At 46.3% G+C, this 27,042-nt stretch overlaps 1 protein-coding gene across 1 annotated transcript in view; it reads left to right on the top strand.

Annotated features, from left to right (window-relative positions):
- The first annotated feature begins 5,102 nt into the window (after nucleotides 1-5,102).
- The window catches only part of LOC147115735 (putative cation-transporting ATPase 13A4), a 124,288-nt gene continuing 102,348 nt past the window's right edge, over nucleotides 5,103-27,042 (top strand). Inside the window, exon 1 of the mRNA XM_085990857.1 lies at nucleotides 5,103-5,306. Coding sequence (XP_085846983.1) covers nucleotides 5,103-5,306 — 204 coding nt within the window. The remainder of the gene's footprint in view (nucleotides 5,307-27,042) is intronic.

The raw sequence follows: 27,042 nt of genomic DNA on the forward strand, positions 1-27,042 counted from the left end.
CTCACAGGCTCCAGGACTCCATTCTCGACTAAGGCCTCCAAGTTAGCCTCAACTTTTGGCCTAATTGCATAGGGTACAGGTTGGGCTTTGTGAAACTTTGGCTTGCTGTCAGGTTTAATGTCCAGCCTCACGCTAATCTTTTTCATGCTCCCAAGTTCCCCATTGAAGAGTTCTGCATGTTTGTTTAGCACTGCAGTCAGACCTGACTCCCTTTTTGACATCATGCGGACTGCAGGCCAGTCCAGCGTGATTTTCTCTAGCCACGCACGTCCCAGTAGCGATGGGTAATTTCCCTTTACCACATATAATGGCAGTTTTGCAGTCTGTCCGTTCAATTTAACTGTCACCTCAATGACGCCTCTCATGGCCACAGGTTCGTCGGTATACGTCTTCAGCACAATGTTTGTTGGCTGAAGGGTAAGATGCTTTCGCATTTTGTTGTAGACAGTGTCTGAAACAAGGGACACAGCCGCGCCTGTGTCCACCTCCATCCGCACTGATTGTCCCTCCACCAGTGGTGACACCCAGTAGCCATTTGAACCACCTGCAACCGTCAGTATATGCACCTCTTCCTCCTCAGAGTTGTCGCTCCCCTCTGTTTTGCTTGTTCCATCATACTGCACTGAATGAACACTCTTTTTCCTCTCTTGTCCAAATACAGACATTTTGCTTCCATGCTTCCCAGCTCTGTCTGTTCTTTTTTTACCTCTACAGGCGCGTTCAATGTGACCCTTTTTGCCACAATTTCGGCATTCCAGCTCCGTACACCAACAGTCATTAGCGTGATGGCCCGTTTTCCCACAACGGTAACATGTGCCATTCCGCGCACCTTTAGGCTCAGACGACACCTTGTGAACTCTCCCTGTTGAACTCAACTGGTGAGCCTCCTTTCCCGCCATCTCCATGGAGACACTAACTTCAATGGCCTTTTCAAGAGTAAGGTTGTCCTCAGTAAGAAGGCGCTTCAGTGTGGCTGCATTTTGCAGACCACACACAAGTCTGTCTCTAATGGTGTCATTCAGCACCTCCTTGAACTGGCAGTGTTCCGACAATCTTTTTAAAGCAGCAATAAACATCGTCACTGATTCCCCCTCCTCTTGATTCTGTTTGTGAAATCTAAATCTCTCAGCAATAACCAGAGGTTTTGGTGAAAAATGTGCTCCAAGAATTTCCACTAGTTGCTTATATGTTTTAGTTCCTGGCTTATCTGGCTGCACGAGGCTGCGAAGTAAATTGAAAGTCTTCGGCCCGATTACACTCAAAAAGGTAGGCACGACCTTTTCATTTGCCACCGCATTCGCCAATACAAAATAGTCAAAACGTTCTGTATATGTGCTCCATTGCTCCACATTTTCATCAAAATCACCGATGTTTCCTAATAGAGTAGCCATCTCACGTTTCAAATTAAATTTTCTGTTTACTCACTGCACCCGTAACATACGCAGATTCATCCGCTCTTCGTTGCCACTTGTTGTGTCGGTACCTTTCTACCTAGACACAATTTAGGACTCAGAACTCAGAGATTCAAACATGAAGTGCTTTATTGGAAGGAAAGGAAGTTCTGGCAAGTTCCGAACAAAGAGTGCTAAACTTAACCGAGAGATTACCCAACCATTTATCTCCTGTGACAGCGCCACCACAGGTGGGAGGAGAACACACAATAGAACACACAATACATAACACTGCCTTGCCTCTGGAAGCACTCATTATAGAACACAAAGGCTGAGGCTGAATGGGACCATTAAAAGCAGCTGCAAATATGACATCGTCAGAGACGATCGCACTCATTGGACCGGCCAGCACGCCCCAATGAAGTTAACAAGGTCATTTAATTCAAATCGGAATACCAAGCTGATCCTGCCGGCAGTGGGTCCGGGAGCCCACCACCACACAACCTGACTCCAAGCCGCCTCGTTAAATAAAATCGTGGCCTATGACTTAGTACGCCGTTAAAAACCCAGTTACACCTCAGTCAACAAGGTTTAACTTTGTCGGTGTTTTTTACAGCGAGATTAGAGCATAAAATGTAGAAGTTCACGTCAATTCAAGTGATTTGTAAGATTTCCATTGGCAAAGACTTCAACAGCGCACCCTGTGGCGGAGCAGGGAATCACTGACAGCAACTTCTGGATTTCCACATTTTGCTGCGCGTGTGTGGACGCCAGAAGTTGTTGTCAGTTTCACAGAGTAATGACGACAAAAACTGACAGTCTCACTGCCATGACAACCACAAATTCCTGTCCGTTATATTTAATCTTTTACATAAAAAATATTGAGACTGAAATCATGCTATGGGATACCACCTTAAAGTGTTTATCTGCATTCCCTACCTTTGCTATTTTAGCTGAGATTTTAACCTGCTTAAAATAAATGGGTAATGCCTCTGCTAAATGAACAGAGTTAAGAATTTCAGGCAAGCCTCTTAAACCAATATCTCACAATTTAATTCCAGGCCATTATGTCCTGTTATATTGCTGACTGAGGAACAAAGTAATCAGTCACATTGAATTTCCATGAAACTTCATACTCACTGAAGTGAAAGATAGTGCTGGGGTTGTAATTCTTTTCCATTTGTCCATTGTCAGTATTGTTGAATCCGTGATTCTTAAAGTATGATGCTTTCCAATAACTACACGGAGGCTGTAACTTAACAATCAACAGGTGTTTACTGGAGGAGGGTAGTCTAAAGACTGACAGTACAGAGGCATGCTCAAGGCTTATATACAGGTGTGGTCACTGCCGGTACTACAGTATACAGGAGCTGTAAAAGTAGTTCTCTCTTAAAGGTACATACACTACAAGTATTGAGTACTCCTATGTCAAGTTGACATGATTTGGATGTAGAGTAAAGTTCACTCTAGCTGCCCGATAGTATGCCTCAGCTCTAAACTTACAAATGCGTATATTTCCATTTCACATACAGATCATTCTTGAGCCCTCCCTGAGAAGCACAGATAAAGTTATGCTTATGCCAGATTGACATGGCTCACATTTATTTCATGGAGGACTTTTCATCTGATTTTTTGGTCTGAGGTGAATTTAAATCCCGATTTCAGGGTGCTCATCCATTACACCACACAATACTCACAGGGAAATGTTAACATTCTTCGAACGGCGGGTAAGGAGCGAGGGAGCAGTTAAAATGGCGTGGTTCCTATTCCCGGTCCGTTTCCACTGATCTAAGATTTTAATGCTGCTGGTTTTGGCGGAAGCCCCATTCGTCAATGGAAATCAGGGTCCCATGAATGGGGCACCAGGTGAAGCTGTCAGTGAGTCCCACTAATGTAAGTTTATGGGATCTGGAGGAACAGGAGTGGTCCTCTGCTACCTGGGCTCGCCCTCCTCTTCCCTCGCAACACCCTTGCAACACCCACCCCTCAGACCTATCCTGCTGTCAGTCGTCCTCTTCTGATGTCAAGCAGGCAGCCTCCAGGTCATCCGATTTTCATCCTTCCCCACTGGCCAACTGTCACTTTCTGCCGGGAACTGCCAAGCAGCTGACCGGCAGCAATTCAACTGAGGCCCGACAATTAAAATCTGCCTGGAGTCCAACTCACACTCCCGGGTGTCGGCTGGGAGTTAAATCTTGGTTCTTTAATTTTAATATCCAGTACTTAAGTTTCATCATTTTAACTGTTTGGTTCAAAATGATGTAAAATTTACATTCTGAATGCTTCATATTCAAAATCTCTGGAGTAACATGTAGTTCTTTAACCCGGCAGGCAAAAGGCCATTTTTAACCCTTCAGCTTTCTTGCACTGATGTAAATAAACTTTCTTATTACTCTTTAACTGAAATCTTATGTTTTTAAAACTATCCTCAATATTTTGTTTTTATTAGCAGGGTCACTGGTTTAAAATGAATAAATAAGTCAAATTCTGTTTTTATTACATGGATTTCCAGGATATTTTGGGGATCTTGCAATTCCTTACCCTTTTTTGTGAAACCACAAATCAGTGGCCTTGGTTATGACTTATATTGTGCACCACTCTATGGAAGTTGAGCATTTAGAATTCTACTTTAAGTTGTGGGCAGCTATGGAATTTGTTCATGAATTTTGGATAATCTGTAGCTAGGATTATGATGAGTTAAAACCTGAAAACTGGCAATCTACTAAACTAGTGGTCTGAATATTTCTCCACAGTGTTACACCCACAACCACCATTTCCACTGAGTCAATCTTTTATGTAATGCATTTAAATATAGGACCTGTAGGAGGATCATATATTTTGCAAAGTAAATTATACTTTTCCGTGCACTCCAAATTCTGAGCATTAAAAACAGAGCTAAACATGTTTTGAATTCCTAAATGCATTTTTTATTAAATGCAAGTCTTTCTGATTAGAAATAAAAACTGAAATTTCCTTAAATATTTTTATTTTGGTGCAGAAATGTTACTGCAGCTTTCAACGGATTAATGTGCTACACTCATGTTTCCAAAGGCAAGCATTTAAAAAAAAATTGAGTCTATCTCTTGGCAAGAGGAAGCAAAAATGAATATTTCAATCCCCACAACTAAAGGATCACCTGGTAACTAGTCAGAAAAACTTGAAAATGTGTTATGGTCAGCCTTATGAATGGAGATAGGCATATATCAAACTGCTGGCTAAATTATTATCTTCCACATTAAAAATGCATACATTTAAATAAGTTTTACATAATTGACATTTCCATGGCGCCAACAGTTGTTGAGATACGAACGCATCCATATAGATCTAAGGCCACATATCTACTCACAGAAAAGTATTGAGAGTGATCACCACTGCAGCCTGGTCTGGAGGTAGATACTTACAAGCACCTAGCAATCTATAAACTTCCCTCAGAGAAGCAATTAAATTCTAGTTGAGACCTGACTTCTACTTAAATAACAGTAACTGAACTTTGTGGTTTTAAAGGAACAACCAAACTTAAATACAGCTCCACTTTAGTGGCAGAATTACATATCTTACCTTATATGTTGCAATGGTCCCATCATTATAAATCAGTAGGACATCCAACTTAGTGTGAACAGTACCACAGGAGAGCCATTAGTATGCATTAGAATCTTGTATGCTATTATTATACTAACTATTGCATAGTTTATTCGTTAATAACAAGTACTAATGGCCTATTACACTTTCTGTTCCGTAAAGGACATATTTGGTTTTAAGACCAGCCGCTGCCGCAGTGCCCTGTGTATCGTGGGAACTGTCCTAACCTGTGGATTTCTGCTGCTTCTGTTTTACTGGAGGCCTGAATGGGATGTCTGGGCTAAATGTGTTCAGTGCAGCCTGCAAGAAGCTGACATTGTTCTGCTTAGAACAACAGTAAGTGTTACCCTTATCTATAATAAAATAGTACTTAACTTATAAACTTCTTTTAAGGTGACCCAGATTTGGAGTTTATGAAACTGAGACGCACTTGCAGCCTATTCAATGGAACTATCAGCACAAACCCGCAACTTGTTCAGTGGGGTCGCACCTACAACAACTACAAAAAATTATTTTCCTCTGATGAAATGGGAAAGCCTGCCTGCTTTAGGCCATTTAAATACACACAATTTTGAGGAAGAGTAAATTGATAATTTCCTAGTTTTTCTCACTGACCTTTGTCTTAAAACTATATTTGATTTAATGGCCCAGAAATTCGGGTCCCAACGCGTGAGTACGGACAGAGTACTCACGCGTGGGACCGATGGGATTGCCGGTTTTCTGCATGCACTACGCATGTGCGGGAAACCGGCATTTCCGATCCTCTGAACCAAGGGGTTCAGAGGTCAAACGCGTGCACGCAGGAGTCTGCGCGTGCGCGTTGAACTTCCTTTTTTTTTCCAGGTTTGCCCGTGCGTGAAGGCCTCCACTTTTTACACTTGAGAAAAGCAGACGTAAGGACTTAATTTTAAAAGGTAAGTGGTCTAATAATTAGAATTAGAATTTTTTTCCCACAGGTTTATTATTTTTAAAGACTTTACAGTAAGGTAAGTGTATTTTTAGCCCCGATTTTTTATAAAATTATTTTTTTCAAAAATTTAATTTATTGTTTAAAACAGTTATTTAAAGTTATTTATAGTTCATTTAAATAGTGTGATGTTTTTTTAAATTTTATTTCAAGTTTAAGTACTGTTTTGGGCGCCCGGAGTTTTCATGAGATTGACAGTTCTTACTGTCAAACTCATGAATGAACTTTTGCATCCTCCGATTGGTTGCCCAGTGCTCACGTGATCCCAGCCGACGTATCGCACTAAGTACGCCACTGGGTCTCGCAAGCACGGCGCACCGGGAGCTGAACCGGGCCACAGACAGGAAATCCATGCAGGCCCAGGCTTCAACTGTCGGCGCGCTAGGTAAGTGTAGGTCGGGGACTTGCACCCGCAGGAATTGTATTTATTGCATCTTGACCGAACAGTAATGAATAGAGGAGACGGAATGTACCTTTTACTATTTACTGAGTAAATGGGTGGACATTACAGCACATTGTCTGCATGGCAGAACCCGAAACTGAAAGTGAAAGACAAAGTAAAACCGAGCCCCCCAGCACCCCCTTCAGGTAACACCCGGGAACTGGGACAAACTTAATTGAAACAAAACTCAAAACACAACACTCCTTTCCCCCAGATAAAACCCCTTAGTCCTCCAGGCGTCTGGGACGGAATCTAACCCGACTTGAGCGCCGCTGGACGGGCATAGTCGGGGTGCCACTGCTAGCCGCAGGAAAACCTTCCTCCGTGGCTGATGACTCCGTGACACCGTGACACCTGGGAGAGGTGGCGGAGACAATGACCTAGCCTGTGACGCCTCTGTTACTCTCACCGGAGTACGACCCCGTAGCTGGTCTACATGGCGTCTGTGTAGCTGGCCATCAGGTGTACGGACGCTGTACGACAGGGGACCCGTGGCCTGCTCCACCACGGCAGGCATCCATTTGTCTCCTCCTGCATAGCAATGGGCAAACACAGTCTCTGATGGCTCAAGCTGCCTGGCGGTGCCCTGGTGCTTCTTAGCCAGCTCCTCTTGCTTTGTGTGCATCTCATCCCTGTAGTCCGGGTGTAGCCGGTCCAGTGCAGTCGCCAGCCGGCGACCCATCAGCATCTCAGCAGGACTCTTCCCCGTTGCTGAGTTTGGTGTGGTATGCTGTGATAACAGGTACCTGGCCAATCTGGTTTGCCAGTCCTCCACCGATATCCTCACCAGTGCCTCTTTTGTAGTTTGCACCATCCTCTCTGCCTGCCCGTTAGAAGAGGGGTGATAGGGCGCGGTGGTCACGTGGCGGATCCAGTTTCTGCCTGCAAAAGCCTTGAACTCCGCTGACGTGAAGGCTGCTCCATTGTCCGAAACCAGCACGTCGGGGACCCCATGTGTGGCAAACAGCAAACGCAATGCGTTGATCACTGCACTGGATGTCATGGAGCTCATGATAGCCACCTCCAGCCATTTTGAATGAGAATCCACCACTATCAAAAAGACCTTCCCCTGAAGTGACCCTGCAAAGTCAATGTGGAGTCTTGACCATTTACGAGTGGTCCACTCCCAGGGGTGAAGGGGAGCCTTGGATGGGCTATGGCGAGTCAGCTGACATGTCTCACAGCTCTTTACCACCTCCTCCACGTCTCGGTCCAACCCCGGCCACCAGACGTATCTTCTTGCCAACGCCTTCATGTGCACAATCCCAGGGTGTGAGTCATGCAGCATTTTCAGCACCTCCTCTCTTGCGGCGGCAGGAACCACCACACGGCTTCCCCAGAGCACGCAGTTCTTGTGTGCAGACATTTCATGGCGCCTCTGAATGAAGGGCTTGAAATGCTCCTCCTGGACCTTGGAGGGCCAGCCATGCAGCAGCCAGTGTAGCACCCGTGATAAGACTGGATCTTTCTGTGTGAGGCTGCCAATCCGCTTGGCATATAATGGGACCTCCGGAACCTCCTCCAGTAGCAGCACCTCCAGGCGTGGTGGCGTCTCAGCCATCGGCCGGTTCAAAGGCAAGCAACTCAGAGCATCAGCATTAGCCAGCATCTTCCCAGGCCTGTAGCAAAGTTCATAACTGTAGGCCCCCAACATCAGACTCCACCGAAGCATACGCGGGATATGATCTGGGGCATGGGCTTGGAGTGATGCAGGAGCCCCAAGAGTGGCTTGTGGTCTGCGTAGATGATGAACTGTCTCCCTAACAGGTACTGGCTGAACTTCTTTACCCCAAATATGATGGCTAGGGCCTCCTTGTCAATCTGGGCGTAATTACGTTCTGTTGTTGAGAGTGTTCTTGAGGCAAAACTGATAGGCGCTTCCCGGCCATCTGGCTCTATGTGACCCAACAGAGCTCCCAGCCCGTATGGTGAGGCATCACACACCAACACCAATGGCTTGTTTTCATCATAGTGTGCCAGAACCTTATCTGCTTGCAACAGTTCCTTTGCCTGTCTGTAGGCTGTTTCATGAGCTGAGGTCCAGTTCCACACTGTTGCTTGGTCTAACAGCCTGTGCAGTGGCTCTAAGATTGTGGCTTTGCCCTTGAGAAAACAACTGTAGAAGTTTAACAGTCCGAGGAATGCCTGCAGTTCGGTCTTGTTCTTGGGGGGTGGGAGCGCTCCTGATAGCCTCCACCTTCTCCGTAGTCGGACGCACACCGTCTTTGTCCACTCGGAATCCCAAGAACTCCACCCCATTGGCAGCGAACACACATTTCTCCTTCTGAAGGCGTAGTCCTACCTCAGCCAGCCAGCGTAGTACTTCCTGCAGCCGCTCATCATGGGCTTCCTGTGTCTTGCCTGTAATCAGTATGTCATCCAAGTAAGGCTGATCTCCCTGAACACCAGCCAACAGGGTGTCCATGAACCTCTGAAAGATTGCCACAGCCATAGACACCCCAAACTGCAGCCTTGTGGCTCGGAAAAGTCCTCTGTGGGTGTTGATTGTCAACAGCTCGGCTGACTCTTCATCCAGGACCAGTTGCTGGTATGCTTGCTTGAGATCCAGCTTGGTGAACAGAGTGCCTCCAGCCAGTGTTGAAAACAGCTCTGTAACTGTTGGTAAGGGATACACATCTGGTAACACAGCAGTATTAACCGTACATCTGTAATCTCCACAGATTCGCAGGCCCCCATCCTTCTTTGCAATGGGCACGATAGGGGTGGCCCAACGGGAGTTCTTCACTGGCAAGAGAACCCCTTGGTTCACCAGCTTATCCAGGGCCTCATCCACCTTCTTGCGCAACGCAAAAGGAACTGGTCGCGCCTTGAAGAACTTAGGCGCTACCCCTGGGTCCACTTCGATTGAGACTGGTGGTCCCCAACAGGCCCCGAACTCACCAAAAACCTCTTCATAGTTCTCCAACATAGGCATTATGGGCTGTCGCTGTACCGTGTGTACTCCTGTCACTTCAATATCGAGGGGCTCAAACCAATCTCTGCCCAGCAGGCTTGTGCCCTGCCCCGCCACCACATAAAGTGGAAGTGTGTCCTTGACTGATACTTAACTTCCACATAAGCCATCACCGGGGGTTCACTTGGCCACAGCCTATTGTAAGTCTCTTCACTTATCAACGAACATGCTGAGCCTGAATCCACCTCCATGCAGAGTGGTGCCCCATTCATTGTTACGTCCGTGTAATAATAAGAAGAAAAGGACTGCAGAGAACGGTACAACAGGTGTTTACTCAACGTGGTTCAAACTGCAACTGAAACAACAGATTACTACTCAGCATTATATACAGGTGTGGTCACTGCCGGTACTACAGTATACATGAGCTGTAGAAAGTAGTTCCCCTCTTTAAAGGTACATACATTACAATTCCTCCCCTTTTAGATTAACAGTACCATAACACTCATTTAACAATTAAATATCAAACTAATTACAATTAACACTTTTAACATGCAACATTAGCTGAAAATAGTTTATTTATAAATTCAGTCTTTGGGGAGGCTTCCTGATCCTTTCTGGATAGCGCCTTTCCCGAGTGTCTTGCTCTTGGTGCGGAGGCGATTCTGGCCCCCTGTCGTCGGTTGGTTCATCAGCTTCCGATGCTACTGTTTCTGGGGTAGATGCCACCTGTACGTCGAGTTCATCACCAGGTACGTATGGGCGAGGTATGGGTTGACTTGTTCCTGTGACTCTAGGATCTGGTCAGCATGGCGTCTCACGATGCTCTCCCCAACGTCCACTGTGTACATTAGTGGGCCCTGCTGTGTGCATATCGTTCCTGGCTGCCATTTTTCTGTTCGGTAGTCGCGGGCCAAGACTGGTTGCCCTACATTGAAGCTCCTTGTTGGCTTCTCATGGATGTGCTGGAATTGCTTACTCTCAACATCTCTTCATACATTTGGTCTGAGCAAATCCAGGCGAGATCTTAACCTTCGGTTAAAGAACATCATGGCTGGGGCCTGGTTGGTGCCGCATTCCGGTAGGCGAACAGGAAATTGTCCACCTTATGCTGCAGCGGAATGTTGTCATTGTACATAGCCTTTATTGCCTTCTTAAAGGTTTGTACGAACCTCTCAGCCAATCCATTTGTGGCTGGATGATACGGGGCGGATGTGTAATGCCTTACCCCATTCTTTTTCAAGAACCTCCGGAACTCTTCGGACACAAACTGTGGTCCGTTGTCGGAGCAAATCTGTTCTGGCAAGCCATTCCTGGCAAAAATGGTCCGTAGGACTGCAATAGTTTTCTCCGTGGTGGTGGAGGACATTATGATGACCTCAGGCCATTTCGAGTGCGCATCCACGGCTATTAAAAACATTGAATCCATGAATGGACCAGCAAAATCAATATGCACCCGTTGCCATGGAGATGAGGGCCACTCCCATGGATGTAGAGGGGCCTGTGGTGGTGCATTTTGGACTTTCTGGCAACCTGAGCAGCTCTTGGTCAGGTCCTCGATTTGTTTATCGATTCCCGGCCACCACACATAAGCCCTGGCTAGGCTTTTCATTTTTACCCCTCCCAGATTACCCTCATGAAGCTCATTGAGCACTCTCTCCCTTAACTTGGGTGGAATTACCACTCGGGATCCACACATCAAGGTCCCCCAGCACACTGACAGCTGTTCTCTCCTTGTCGAGAATGCTGGCAACAGTGAGTCGCCATATGCTGGCCATCCCTTCACCGTCAAATCATATACCCGAGACAGTATCGGGTCATTTCGGGTTTCCTTTTCGATACAAGCGTTAGTTACCGGTAGGTATTCAACTATAGTCGAATGGAATATTTCGACAGGATCCACTGCTGGTGCTTCCTCCGCAGTAGGCAGTGGCAGGCATGATAGCCCATCAGCATTTCCATGCTGTTTCATGCCCTTATATTCAATCTCATAGTGGTGCGCCCCTAGAAAAAGTGACCATCTTTGTAGTCGTTGCGCAGTCATCACCGGAACGCCCTTCTTCGGATTAAAAATGGAGACAAGAGGCTGGTGATCAGTCAGCAAGGTGAATTTCGGCCCGTGCAGATAGTGATTGAACTTTTTCACTCCCCCCACTAGGCTGAGTGCCTCCCTGTCAATCTGGGCGTAGTTACGCTCGGCTGAGGTTAGTGATCGTGACGCAAAGGCTATTGGCCTCTCTGAGCCTACCGAGAATTGTGCGACAGCACCGCTCCAATGCCGTAGGGTGACGCATCACAAGCCAACCGAATTGGTAACGCTGGGTTGTAATGGGCCAATACCTCTTTCGATGTGATTAGTGTTTTGCTCTTCTGGAAAGCTCGTCTACATTCGTCATTCCACTTCCATGGCACCCCAGTTTGCAGTAGGGTGTTCAGTGGGTGTAGTATTGTAGACAAATTTGGCAAGAACTTATGGTAGTAGTTTACCAGCCCGAGGAACGACCTCAGTTGTGACACATTTCCGGTGCTGGAGCCTTGACTACTGCCTCAATCTTCTCTGGGGACTTATGTAACCCCTCTTTATCGATAACGTGGCCACAATACGAGATCTGTTTTCTAAAAAACTCGCATTTGGGGCGGTTAGCTCGGAGCCCATATTCCTGCAATCTAGTGAGCACCTGCTCCAGGTTGGCAAGGTGATCACTGTCATTTTCGCCTGTGACCAGGATATAGTCCAAATAACACTGGGTCCCTGGGATCCCTTGCAGGACTTGTTCCATTGCCCCCTGCCAAATAGCCGGAGCTGATGCTACCCCGAATACCAGCCGGTTGTATTGGTAGAGACCTTTAGGGGTGTTGATTGTGAGGTATTTTTTTGATGCTTCTTCTACCTCCATTTGCAGATACGCCTGGGCCAGATCAATCTTAGTGAAGCGTTTCCCTCCAGATAGCGAGGCGAAAATATCTTCAATCCGCGGAAGTGGATATTGTACGGTGTGAAGGACCGGGTTCACTGTTACCTTAAAGTTCCCACAGATGCGAACCTTCCTTGGTTCCCCAGGCGTGCTGCTCAACGACTTTTTCATCACAGGGACGATGGGTGTAGCCCACTCGCTCCAGTCTACCTTGGACAGTACACCTGAACGTTCCAGACTCTCCAGCTCTGCTTCGACGGCTGGGCGGATCGCATAAGGTACCGGTCTGGCCTTAAAAAATTTTGGGCTTGCATTTTCTTCAATTTTAATCGTTGCTGTCATGCCTTTTAGTGTTCCGAGTCCTTGCTGGAACACTTCTTTCGCGTCAGTTAGGATCTTCGACAGTCGCCCAGGTGTGATGTCGTCATCCTTTTTGTCAGCCACAGTCAGTGCCTGTATGGAATGCCAATCCAGTTGTATTTTCCGGATCCATTCACGTCCCAGTAATGGTGGTCCTCCATCTTGCAATACATACAGGTCTAGTTTTGGTGTTTCCTTACCGTTATATATAACGGTCACCCTTATTTTTCCTTTGGGGTAGACTTTTTGCCCAGTGTACGTCTTCAAAATATTTTTTTTGTCTCTCAAGGGTATGTGTGAGAATAGCCGCTCATAGTCCCGTCGGTTTATGACTGTTAGAGCTGATCCTGTGTCCAATTCCATCTTTAACTGGACTCCTGCTATCTTGAGAGTGACCCAAATGGTTCGGTGATCCTCCGTTGTGATCACATTATGTAGTTTCAGACAACTCAGTTCCCTGCTTTCGGAGCCGTTATCACTCTTTTGTTCGTCTGAACTATTCTCCGTCATCTTATGTACCTTCTTGTACTTTTCTTTGGTAGGTTTCTTATTGCTGGTTTTCTTTCCCGACCTGCAGACTCGTGCTATGTGTCCTACTTTTCCACACTGTCTGCACACTTTGTCTTTGAACCAGCAATCATTCTGGTCGTGTGTTGTTCTGCCGCAGCGATAGCACTTCTCTGTTCCATATGACATTTCGTTTGTGCCATATTCTTGCGGTCTCTGTTGTATCTCTGCAGCGCCCCGTGTTGCTGCTTCATGTGATACTGCAATGCTGAAAACCTTGTCCAGCGTAAGATCCTTTTCTGATAGAAGCCGTTTCTGGGTTCCTTTACTTTGAAGCCCACACACAAACTTGTCCCTTAAAGTATCTGCTAGTCCCGTTCCAAACTGGCAGTGTTTCGATAGCTTGCGCAGTTCCGTTAAATACTCAGCATTACTTTCATCTTTATGCTGGTTCCTTTTGTGAAACTTAAATCTTTCTGCTATCAGCAGCGGTGTGGGGTTTAAGTGGTCCTGTAGGATTGACACTATGTTTTCAAAATCCTTTTCTACTGGCTTCTCTGGGGTTACTACGTTTCGTAGTAAGACATACATTTTTGCACCCATTGAATTCAACAATACCAGCGCTTTCTTGTCGTCTGGCACTTCATTCGCCTTGCAGTATACTTCTATGCGTTTGACATATGTCGTCCAATCTTCGATTTCATTGTCGAACGCTGTGATACTGCCACTCTTCGGCATTTTTGGGTGTGGTTAGACTGGCTTAAAATGGCGTCTCCCGCGCTGCTGCCAACGCCGCTCTCGGCGGTCCTCGTGGCAAATGGCGACGCCCTGTGGGTTTTGTGCGCTGCTCCTGCGCTGCTTCCAACGCCGCTCTCTGCAGTCCTCGTGGCAATGGCAGCGCCTCGCGTTTTCCTGCGCGCCGCTCTCCCCCGTTGATGCTGCTCGGTCCTGAACACCGGCTGTGCCCTGTGCACTCTGCCCTCTCTCTCTCCCCCGTTGACGCTGCTCGGCCCTTGAACACCGGCTGCGCTCTGCGCTCTCTCGCCTCTCTCCCCCGTTGACGGCGCTCGGTCCTGAACAGTGGCTGCACCCTGTGCACTCTGCCCTCTCTCTCTCCCCCGTCGACACTGCTCGGCCCTTTGCTGTGCCGCTCGGTCGGCTCTATCCGCCGCTGTCCGGGAAGGGTCTGCGCAGTACCTGTTGCCAGCCCGTTTCGCTGGACCACCTTGACTGGAAAGCCAAGCCTGGCTCTCGACAGCCTCCCCTGCGATGCTCAAATCTCCGCTGGATGACTGGGCGGTTGCCCATGGTTGACGCCCATGCTTCTGGACTCGACCTTCTTCCACTGTTCTCCAGGAGCGAATCCCTGGGAGGTGATGCAGAGTTGCAGGTAGGTTCGAACTTGCTCATCGCCACTGTTACGTCCGTGTAATAATAATAAGAAAAGGACAGCAGAGAACGGTACAACAGATGTTTACTCAACATGGTTCAAACTGCAACTGAAACAACAGATTACTACTCAGCGTTATATACAGGTGTGGTCAATGCCGGTACTACAGTATACATGAGCTGTAGAAAGTAGTTCCCCCTTTAAAGGTACATACATTACATTCATGATCACATTTGCCGTGTATCCCCACCGTCTATGGGGTAGCTGCTCAGCTTCCGTGGTATACACTGTGTACTCATTGTTGTCCTCCAGTGTCAGGGTGTGTGTCTGTGATGCTTGTGTTGGCTCTGCTGCAGCAGCCTGAGCTTTCTTCATGCAGACACGAGCTATGTGTCCTCTTTTCTTACAGAAATGACATACCGCTGACACAAATTTGCATGTAGTGGAACCATGGAGAGCCCCACAGTGGAAACATTTTCTTCCTGTCTCTTTAGTTGCCTCCATGTCTCTCGCAGCAGCAGCTGCGTGTGTGGTCTTGTGCACCTCCTCGGCGGCCTGAGATGGCGCTGCCTCTGTATGGAGCATACGTGTGTTCATCGATGCAGCCTCTGCTGCTAAAGCCTTCTCCTCGGCCAGTCGGAACGTCAGGGCCTTCTCCGCTAACAGCTGTCTCTGCAATGCCGAGTCCAGCACTCCACACACAATCCGATCACGGAGCATATTGTCTAAATGGTCACCAAAATTACAATGTAATGAGCGTTTCCTCAACTCAGCAATGTAACTTGAAATAGATTGTCCAGGCTGTTGTTTACAATTGTGAAAATGGAAACGCTGCACAATCTCTGAGGGTTTTGGGTTAAAATGTTTCTGCAGCTTCTCAATCAAATCAGCATAATCCACCTCACTAGGTTTACGAGGAGCCACCAATGAACGCAGGATGGAGTAAGTAGCAGCTCCGCATACACTTAGCAACACTGAGCGCTTCTTCTCTTCTTTGTCAATATTATTGGCCTCAAGGAAACACCTCAGTCTTTCTGTGTATTCCTCCCATGAACTGTCCTTATCCCCAGAGAACTCTTCAATACGTCCCAAGGTCATCATAGTTTTACTGTGCACTGTCCCTTTAAGATCCACGGACTTTTTCTTTTTTAAAAAAAATTATTTTTCTCCTCCGGCCAGAGTTACGGTAGCTACACTCACGGTAGTTGCCTGGCCCACACAATACTCTGTCCGCCATCTACGTCGCAGCTAGCCAACTATCAAAATGCCATTGATGTTGCTAGCTGAGTGGCCCGCTCATCGCAATTTCCAATATCACGGCTGTAGGTTCGCATGTCTATCTCCGTCCTTCTAGAGAGTTCAACAGCCGCCTCGTCGCCAGTATTGCATCTTGACCGAACAGTAATGAATAGAGGAGACGGAATGTACCTTTTACTATTTACTGAGTAAATGGGTGGACATTACAGCACATTGTCTGCATGGTAGAACCCGAAACTGAAAGTGAAAGACAAAGTAAAACCGAGCCCCCCAGCACCCCCTTCAGGTAACACCCGGGAACTGGGACAAACTTAATCGAAGCAAAACTCAAAACACAACAGTATTTACATTACAGAACCACTCCAAGAAGGAGAAGGTGGGTGATACCTTAGGCTTCTTGTACCAGCAGTCCTTCAAAGTCGAGCACAAAAAGTTTTATCGCCATTTTTGTGGGCCCAGGAGGAGCATTAATGTTGCTCCTGGCCCCGCAAATATTGAACTGCCCAATATCTGACCCTCTGCGGCCCTTCCCCAGGATCACCTCTCCCCTTAAATTAACTCGACTGGCTCAGCTCCACAGAGGAGCTGTCGCTTCCCCCGCAACCCCAACTCAGCCATTTGGCAGCTCATCGCATATATGGGTCTCCGATTGCTTTCATTTGGTGAGCAGTGGGATCGCTCCACCTGCCTCCCTCCTGATAAGGGGAGTCACAAAAAAAATCGGTCCTATTATTGTTATAAAAGCACAGTCTTCATGCAAAAGTGTTGGTAAACCTTTTCTCATTTGGTTTGTAACATGAGCTGCAAGGATATAAATCACATTGTACATGTGTTACCGTGCCAAAATTATATATGTTTCTTCTAGCTCTCTCCTCCCACAAACATTGTTATCCATCAATGAAAACACACTTGAGTATCTAGAAAAACTTAATATGGTCTTGTTAGTGGCCATGTTTAGTGAGAATTGCACACTGAATTCCTCTGCGCATCTTATCAAAGAACTTACAATTCTGAAAGTCTTGTGAGATTAGCTATTTAGTTCAGTGAAGGACAGAATTTGGTATTGTAATCACAAAGTTGAACTACTACAGAATTATATTACTGAGGACTTTTCTTTCTAGAGCCAGTGCTGGGTCATTTGTAGATGACTACATAGTGGAGGAGCAGATAGCAGAGGCAGTGGGAGTGGCCAGGGAGTAAAGTTGGCAGAGGAAGCATACCACTGCACCAAATAATATCCATGGGCTAAGCATTACAGATCAAAACATGTGCGAGGGACATTTGCCTTGCAACGGCTTGGTGTGGGGCTATTACATTTTACTCGACAATGATACTAAATACGACCTTCTTAATTTGGTGTCAAATCCGCATACATACGATTGTGAAAAGGCATGTTTGCACTAGGTAATCTAATAATAGTTGACAAACTGTTCAGTGATCAGCTGTTACCATTGTGTAGGTGTCCTTTCATTGGATCCGCTCAGGGCCCCTGACTGGCTTGGATTCCATGCAATTGCACAGGTTGCGCAGTCCTCACGTCACCCCTGAAAACATAGATTGCTGGACTTCACTGAGGAAGAGTGACTCATGACGTTCCAACTGAACAAAGACACCATTACTGACTTATGCTGTTTGCTACACCAGGACCTACAGGTGCAGTCAGTTATCAGGCCTCCTCCATCTGCAGAAGTAAAGGAAATCCATCCGTTGTGTTCTGCCCTGGGGCAGCTCCTAACTGAAGTCTTGCATGTGAGAATCTTGAGCTACTTACTAGGGAAGAGTAGCTGAGATGGGTTCCCGTTGTCTCCCTTACAGAATCACAGAAACCCCACAGTGCAGATAGAGGCCATTTCGGCCCATCGAGCCTGCACCGACACATATCCCACCCTATCCCCGTAACCCCACGTATTTAATCCCCCTAACACTAAGGGTCAATTTATCATAGCCAATCAACCTAACCCGCACATCTTTGGACTGTGGGAGGAAACCGGAGCACCCGGAGGAAACCCACGCAAACACGGGGAGAATGTGCAAACTCCACACAGACAGTCACCCGAGGCCGGATTCGAACCCGGGTCCCTGGCGCTGTGAGGCAACAGTGCTAACCACTATGCCACCGTGCTGCCCTTTTTTATCTTCAGAGAATCTTTTCATAGGTGGGCTGCAACAAAAGTTAAAGAGCCCCACCTACACTAATGATGGGTGGGGTGGAGAGGGAGGGCACCTGCACCCATTGGGCGCAAGTACTCCCACTGGACATCAACCCAGTATTCAGCGCGGGCACTCTGGTCTCCGTTAGCTGTGGCTGGCTGGTGTTGTGCCCGATCCTAACCCTTCTGACTAAGAGGCAGGAATACTTCCACTGAGCCAGTGGTCACTCTATTAGTAAGTGTAATAACAGCCTTGAAATTCTATGCTACTGGCTTCTTTCAGGCATTCACTGCAGATATATGAAAAATCAGTCGGTTAGCCGTAAACTGCTACATCAAGGTGGTGATTGAACCTCTGTATAGGAGGCAAGCACGCACTTCAGTTTCAGCTGTGACCACTACCAGCAGCAACAAAGGCAGCTGTTGTTCCACAGGGCTGTGATGCAGCGCAGGGTGTGGGGCACAATAGACTGCACACAGGCAACAACACAGGTGTGCACAAGCTGGCAATTTACAAGGGGTTCGATTCCAGCAATATGGTGATGGGATGTGACAATCACCTCAAAGTACTTCATTTTTGTTTTACTGACAATTTCCTATGATTCTTTTTTACTGATGGTTTTGATGTATTGGAGCTGATTTTCGAGTGGAGCATAATTAGGTGGGTGGTGGGCAGGGCATGTGGTGTATCCGCTTGAAGGAGCTGGTGTGGTGCCCTTGCAAGTTTCATGATCCAGCCAAATTTAAATTAATTTTCAGCGCTGCCAGCATGTGGCACACTCCCTACAGACAGCTCACTGATTAGAAGGGCATGAAATCGGGTGGGGCGGCTGATATTTCAAGGCCTTAAAACAGCACCTTAAAGGGAGGTGTGTTTTATCGGGAGAGGCAGTGACCAGCACGATTGTGCAGCAGAAGGCAAAATGAGTTCCAACAGGGCCTCTGAGGCTCTCTGATGCAGTGGTGGAAATGCTGATTGAACAAGTGATCAGCAGCAATGAGGTTCTCTTCCCATTTGATGGGCAATGGATGTCAAGATAAATCAGTCAACAGGCATGGAGAGAAGTGACAGAAAATGTCAATGCCAGCAGCATTGTCCCCAGGACATGGCTGCAGTGCAGAGAAAAATAATGATCTCACTAGGACCACCAAGGTAGGACCCCCTTTCACATCTTTCATACTCTCTGCAAAGCCTACTTTAGGACCCTATTTTAACCTCAGTGCTATAAATCCTTCCCTACCCTACCTCCCATAGATCTCCTCAAGGTAACATGAAACACTTCACTGTACATTCTTTCTGCTTAAACTCACACCCTCAAAGCTTGCTATTGCTCTCACAACTACTTCTCCATCTTGGCCTCACTTGCTGCTTCTTCCCGTCATCATGAACACTACACTGATCGGCCTCAGACATCTTTAAAATGCTTAAACAGGGACATATTAACCCATTTCCATTCGTCTTATAGGAGAAGCTGGCACACAGCAGGAGGTGGACCACCAGAACATGAGGAAGAGGTCGCCATCCACATCACTGGAAGAGAGAGGATACTCAGCATTGCAGATGGTCCTGTTAGAGGTCAGGCACAGTTTGGGCATCTTTCCTTCCTTTTATCTTTCCACTCAACTCTCTCAGTCCCACACTCACACAATCACACACTTAGCATGACAACCTGGTGGTACATTGCACTTGCCACTCATCTGCTACCACTTACCCATGCCATATGCTAACTCTTGTCCCTCTCCCCTTTTTCCAGGTCCATCAGATGACCTGGGCATTGCAGTCACACAGACTAAGGAGGAGAATTCTCCAGAAGATGCACCATCAATATCTCTTGCCCTTCCAAGCATTAGCATAGAAATTGGCACCCCATGTGACATAGATCACAAGTTAGAGGGATCCGCACTGAATGATTCATCAAGCACAAGTGAAAAGGAGCAGGTGCAGGTGGAAAGAACAGCTCAGGCAACAGCTCTGCTAAAGAGGACAGAGATGCTGGGGTAGAATTTCTGTGGCAGTTCTTCGGAAGATCAGCAGAAACCCTGCAGAATTGGCGTAAGTGGCTGTTTACACCATTTATCTGGGGTTTCCACTGATCTTCCATGGAATTTATAGCAGGATATTGGAGCTCCCCATGGAAAATTTACCCTAGAGGCCCAGACTTTAAAACAAAGATGATTTCAGTGCAGCAGCAATTGCTGAATGCATTGGACTGCCTGCTAGGAAGCTTCTGCTACATGTCGGAGAATGTGGAGGAGAACAGTATCAACTTGTAAGGGGGTCTGGCATATTACATCAAACTCTGCTGTTAACCATGGAATGTGCGACCACCTCAGTGGGCAGTGCTGCTGAGCCATACCTGCAGGAGTCTGTGGAATCATTAATAGCATCTCTCAGGGATGTTAATACTGGTGCCATGCAGGCTCGAGGCTCAACCAGACTAGAAGACTGAATGGTTAGAAGCTTCAGCTGGATCACAGATATCCTACAGTCTGATCTGCCACAGATCAATAAAAGCACTGAGCTGCAGCCCAGTAACAGGAGCAGTCGTACAATGGGAATGCAACATGAGGTCATCTCTCAGGATGCCAAAATTGTTTGGCAATGAGTGGAGGTAATCAGGCCTGCTCCACTTGGGGTGCCCAACAGCCATATGTAAGGGTCCTAACGCCGGTACAATGGGCTGGACTAAGTTAGCAATGGCCCAAACACACGCACAGATTGGGTGGCGAGCCATTCCACTGCTAAATTGATCATTGTCGTTCCTGTTTTACGGCCTTGAAACAGATGTAACTGTAACGTATGTGTCTATACTTAATCCAATAATGAAGAGACAGCTTGGAAGATTCAACGTAGGTCTTTACTTAATACCAACAGGCGGGAACTGAGGGGAGATCAGTACCCACAGTACTATTTATACCCCTATGGCCAGGAGTGGTACTACGGTATCACTACGCCCTACAAAGTAGTGCTGCCCTGGCCATAGGTTTAAAGTAACATACATATTACATACACAACATTCCTCCCCTTTTAATTAAAACGTACCCGTGCAATTAAGTCAACAGATGCACCATAACTAGGGCTAATAACATTTGGTAACACAACATACATAACATATTTACATCAGAGTTGTCTACCTATTATAGATATATATAAAAAGAAACATGTTATAGATTCAGTCTCTGAGGAGGCCTCCTGTCTCGACTAGGATAACGTCTTTCTCTAGTCGGTCTTGGTGTAGGCGGCGGTACTTCCGTCACCACTTCATCGCTGGAGTCGTCGGTGTCTGATGGCACATCCTGTGCCGTGGAGCTCACTGGAGTGATGAACTCCTCGCAATCCTGAGACCTCTGTAACGACGAGCTGGGCCGTGATTCCGCTGGAACAATGTGCTGAGACGTTTGAGGTAGTGAATCAGTTGGGTTTCTGGACTCCACAAGTTGATCAGCATGTCGTCTGATTATGCCGTCCCCTGTATCCACTGTGTATATCAAAGGTCCCTGGCGGGCCTTTATCGTACCAGACCGCCACTTTTCATTTCTATAATCACGGGCCAACACTTGCTGCCCCACCTCGAAGCTCCGTGTCTGTCTGTCAGGAGCCCTACGAAATACTCGGTTTTCCACATCTCTCCGGATGTTTGGTCTGAGCAATTCAAGGCGAGACCTTAACCTTCTATTAAAGAACATGACGGCGGGGGCCTGGTTGGTCACCGTATGTGCAGCATTACGGTACGCGAATAGGAAATTGTCCACCTTGTGTTGTAGTGGCAACCTTTCCTCCCCCATCGCCTTGATGGCCTTTTTAAAAGTCTGTACAAATCGCTCTGCCAGCCCATTTGTAGCCGGATGATATGGTGCGGACGTATAATGTCGCACTCCATTCCTTTTTAGGAATGCTTGAAATTCTTCTGCCACAAATTGTGGCCCATTGTCCGAACAGACTTGCTCGGGCACCCCGTTTCGGGCAAAAATGGTCCTTAAGACTGTGACCGTCTTTTCGGCTATCGTTGATGACATCTTTATGACCTCCGGCCATTTTGAGTGGGCGTCCACTACAATAAGGAACATCGCATCCAGGAAGGGCCCAGCGAAGTCCACGTGGATCCTTTGCCACGGCGTTGAGGGCCACTCCCACGGATGTAGTGGGGCTTGGGGTGGTACGTTCTGTACCATCTGGCACCCTTGGCATGCTTTTGCTACTTCCTCGATGTCCCTGTCAATGCCGGGCCACCAGACGTAGGCTCTGGCGAGGCTTTTCATTTTGACATCCCCCAGATGACCTTCGTGTAAGTCCCGCAACACTTTATGTTGTAATTTTTGAGGGACCACCACCCTGGCTCCGCACATCAATGTGCCCCGGCAGACGGACAACTGATCCTTCCTTGCCGAAAACGCCGGCAATGATGCGTCACCCTGCGCCGGCCAGCCTTTCACGGTCAATTCGTAAACCCTTGCCAGTGTCGGGTCGTTCTGTGTTTCCCGCTCGATACATTGGCTGGTGATGGGCAAGTGTTCCATAACAGCCGTATGGTATATTTCCACGGGGTCCTGTACTATCTCTTCGATCTCGGCAGACAATGGTAGCCACGACAGGCCATCCGCATTGCCATGCTGTTTGGTACCCTTATATTCGATAAGGTACTGGTGTGCTCCTAAGAACAGTGACCACCTCTGTAGCCTTTGGGCCGTCATCAGGGGCACCCCTTTTGTTGGATTAAATATCGACACCAACGGTTGATGATCCGTCAGTAGTGTGAAACGTTGCCCATGTAGATAGTGGTGGAATTTTTTTACACCCCACACCAGACTGAGGGCCTCCCTGTCGATTTGCGCATAGTTTCTTTCGGCTGTAGTTAACGACCTTGAGGCAAATGCTATTGGCCTCTCCGTCCCATTGGGAAATTTGTGTGACAACACTGCCCCTATACCATACGGGGAGGCGTCACATGCCAACCTCATTGGCATTTTTGGATCAAAGTGTGCGAGCACTTCCTTTGATGTAATGAGTTGTTTACCCTTTTTAAAAGCAGCCTCACACGCTTCATCCCAATTCCAGGAGACTCCCCTTTGCAGCAATGAATTTAGTGGATGTAAAATGGACGATAAGTTCGGGAGGAACTTATGGTAATAGTTTATAAGGCCTAAGAATGATCGTAACTGAGATACATTCTCAGGGGGCGGGGCCTTCACTACTGCTTCGATCTTTTCCGGGGACTTATGCAGGCCTTCCTTGTCTATAATGTGACCACAGTATGAGATACGTTCCTGGAAAAACTCACATTTCTGCTTGTTCGCCCTGAGTCCGTATTGTTGTAACCGCAGAAGTACTCGCTCTAGGTTAGCGAGGTGGTCGTTATCCATTTGTCCTGTCACCAGGATGTCATCCAGGTAGCATTGCGTTCCTGGAATGCCCTGTAAGACCTGTTCCATGGTCCTCTGCCATATTGCTGGGGCGGACGCCACACCAAATACTAGGCGATTGTACTGGTACAATCCCTTGTGTGTGTTAATCGTTAGGAGCTTTTTCGAGTCCTGTTCCACCTCCATCTGTAAATAAGCTTGACAAAGGTCAATCTTCGTAAAGTGTCTACCCCCAGCTAACGATGCGAATATGTCCTCTATCCGTGGCAGCGGTTACTGTACCGTGTGCAGGACTGGGTTAATAGTTATCTTAAAATCCCCGCAAATGCGAACCTTCTTTGGTTCCCCCGGTGTGTTATTTGCAGATTTTTTTATAACTGGGGCGATGGGCGTGGCCCACTCACTCCACTCAATCTTTGTAAGGACACCTGTACTCTCTAAGGCATCCAGTTCTGCTTCCACAGCTGGCCGAATGGCGTAAGGCACCGGTCTGGCCTTACAAAACTTGGGGTTTGCGTCTTGAGCAATAGTTATTTTTGCTCTAATGTCCTTTAAGGTCCCCAGCCCTTGTTGGAACACCTCTGGCGTTTTTGCCAATAGTTTCGACAGCCTGCTTGTAATGGTTGTATCATCCTTGGTGGTCTCTACTTTTATCTCGTGTATCGACTTCCAGTTGAAATGGATTTTTCTTATCCATTCCCTACCCAAAAGTGGTGGCCCACCGTTTGGTAGGACGTATAAATAAAGTCTGTGGTGATTATTCCTTGTTTAGTAAAAGTATTGTGATTGGTTGTTTGTTAACTGCCTTGGGATATATGTTGTAATCTCATTGGTAGTTGATGTCACATGATGTGTGGTGGCCACCTTAAATTCAGTTCTTTTCCAGCTTTGGTTGGGACTGGATGTGGAAAGATGTGCTGCAGATTTTAAAGTTAATAAAGCCTAGCTTTGGAAGGCAAATCTATTCTTTATTTCAATTTATTAACTTTATGTTAGAATGGAGCGATATCTTCAACCAGAACGATTCAAGGCTGACCCCAATTCTGCTGGAGTGGATGATAAATGGAAACATTGGTATTGTACATTTAAAAACTTTTTGGGCGTGTTGGATCAAGAGTCTCTAAATAAGCTGAATATGCTGATCAACTACATTGCTCCGGATGTATATAAATATATTTTGGACTGTAAAACTTATGAAGTGGCTATTTCTACATTGGAAAAGATTTTTGTTAAACCAAAGAATGAGGTATTTGCACGTCACCTTCTATCTGCCCATAGGCAGCAGGTGGCAGAATCTTTGGATACTTATTTACAAGCACTTCGGTGCCTTAGTGTTAACTGTAATTATAGGGCCGTGACGGCTGAAGAATATAAGGAAGAATCGGTACGGGATGCTTTTATTAATGGATTACTGTCTAGATCAATTCGTCAGCGGTTGTTAGAAAATAAGACTTTGGATCTTAAAAGTGCTTTTGAGCAAGCTTCTACATTGGATGTGGCTCAGAGAAGTTCGGATTCTTATGCTCTTTTTAATCGGCCTGCGACTATGGTTTCGGCAGTTTCGGATGAAAAGGAATTATGTGGACTTAATGGGAGTGGTTTACTAGATTCTGAAACAGTTTCTACTTTGGCGGCTGTTGCCTCTAGGATTCAGAAGTGTTATTTTTGTGGGAATATCCGGCACCCTCGTCTGAAGTGTCCTGCTCGGGTGGCTGTGTGTAGTAAATGTGGCAAGAGAGGTCATTATGCACGCATGTGCAAATCATCAGGTTCAATTACCTCCTCCTCTCCTGGTGTGGGAGGGCCCTCCTCTACCACCTCCTCCTCTGTGACTATTCAGCCTTTAGATAGGGCGTTTATTGCATCAATTTCTGCTGCATTTGCTCATGGCCTAAACAAAGCTATAGTTGCGGCTCAAGTTAATGGGTTGGAAGTGAAGGCCCTTATAGATACGGGCAGTACTGAGAGTTTTATAAGTCTTCAGTTTGCGAAGGAGAAGCATTTGAAAATTTCGCCTGTTACGTATCAGGTGTGTATGGCTCAGACGACCCTTACTTCACAAATAGCTGGTTGTTGCTTTGTGAAAATGATTCTTCTAGGTAATACGTATACTGATATACGCCTATCTGTTTTGCCTAATCTCTGTGCGGATATTTTGATTGGACATGATGTGCTTCAGTTACACGAGTCTCTTAGTCTTTCATTTGGAGGGACTAAGCCACCTTTATCTATTTGTGGATTAACCTCTTTATCCATTTATCCATTATCACTTTTTTCCAATTTGATGCCGGATTGTAAGCCAATTGCTACCAAGTCAAGAAGATATAGTAGTCAGGATAGAGAATTTATTAATTCTGAAGTTCAACGTCTCTTATTGGAAGGAATCATTGAACCTAGTTGTTCGCCTTGGCGAGCACAGGTAGTTGTCACGACTAACGAGAGACACAAGAAACAAATGGTGATAGACTATTCCCAAACTATTAATAGGTATACTCAATTAGATGCGTACCCTTTGCCTAAGATTGATGAGCTTATCAATAAAGTATCTCAGTATAAGGTTTTTAGCACTATTGACTTAAAGAGTGCTTATCATCAGATTCCTATTGTTAAGAAGGATCAACCATATACGGCCTTTGAGGCTGGTGGAAAGCTGTATCAGTTTTGCCGAATACCATTTGGTGTTACTAATGGTGTTGCTTGTTTTCAACGGGCAATGGATGCTTTTATAAGTGATAACTCCCTCTCTGACACCTTTTCATACTTAGATGACATCACAGTGTGTGGCAAATCAAGGGTGGAGCATGATTCTAATTTTGAAAGATTCCTTCAAGCTGCGGAAAAAGTTGGTTTAACTTTTAATAAAGAGAAATGTATCTTTTCGACTACTGAGGTAAATCTATTGGGGTATATTATCTCGGGAAACAAGATTAAACCAGATCCAGAACGTCTGCGACCATTGATTGATTTACCTTGTCCTACTAATTCTAAGGCTTTGCAACGAGTTGTTGGACTATTTTCTTATTATTCTAATTGGATTGCAAATTTTTCACGGAAGATTCGGCCTCTTATTCGGGTTACGACATATCCTCTATCATGGGAGGCCAGGACATGTTTTGAGAATTTTAAAAAGGATATTTTAGGAGCAGTTGTGCATTCTATTGATGAGTAGGTTCCTTTTGTGATCGAGACGGATGCTTCTGATTTTGCAATTGGGGCTACTCTGAACCAAAATGGAAGACCTGTGGCCTTTTTCTCACGTACTTTGAACAATAGTGAAAAAAGACATTCTTCAATAGAGAAAGAGGCATACGCAATAGTAGAAGCATTGCGTAAATGGAGACATTATTTATCGGGGCGACATTTCACGTTGGTAACTGATCAAAAATCTGTGTCCTTTATGTTTGATGTTAAACATTTTGGAAAGATCAAAAATGATAAAATAATGAGATGGAGGATTGAGTTGGCATGTTACCATTTTGACATAGTTTATCGTCCGGGGAAGGATAATATTGCTGCTGATGCACTGTCGAGGGCTTATTGTTCTGTGATTCACGGAGATACGCTTATTAATCTTCACAATGCCTTATGTCATCCTGGGGTTACGAGGATGATACACTTCGTACGCAGTAAGAATTTGCCGTTTTCAGTTGAAGACGTCAAGCGGATGACTTCATCATGTTCTATCTGCGCTCGGTGTAAACCGAATTTCTTTAAGCCTCAACGAGCTCATCTTATAAAGGCTACTTCTCCTTTTGAACGTTTGAGCGTCGATTTTAAGGGGCCTCTTCCTTCAACTACTCAAAACCGATATA

Source organism: Somniosus microcephalus, chromosome 6 (assembly GCF_052327205.1).
Source record: "Somniosus microcephalus isolate GS21.2 chromosome 6, FLI_Smic_1.0, whole genome shotgun sequence".
Lineage (NCBI taxonomy): Eukaryota > Metazoa > Chordata > Chondrichthyes > Squaliformes > Somniosidae > Somniosus > Somniosus microcephalus.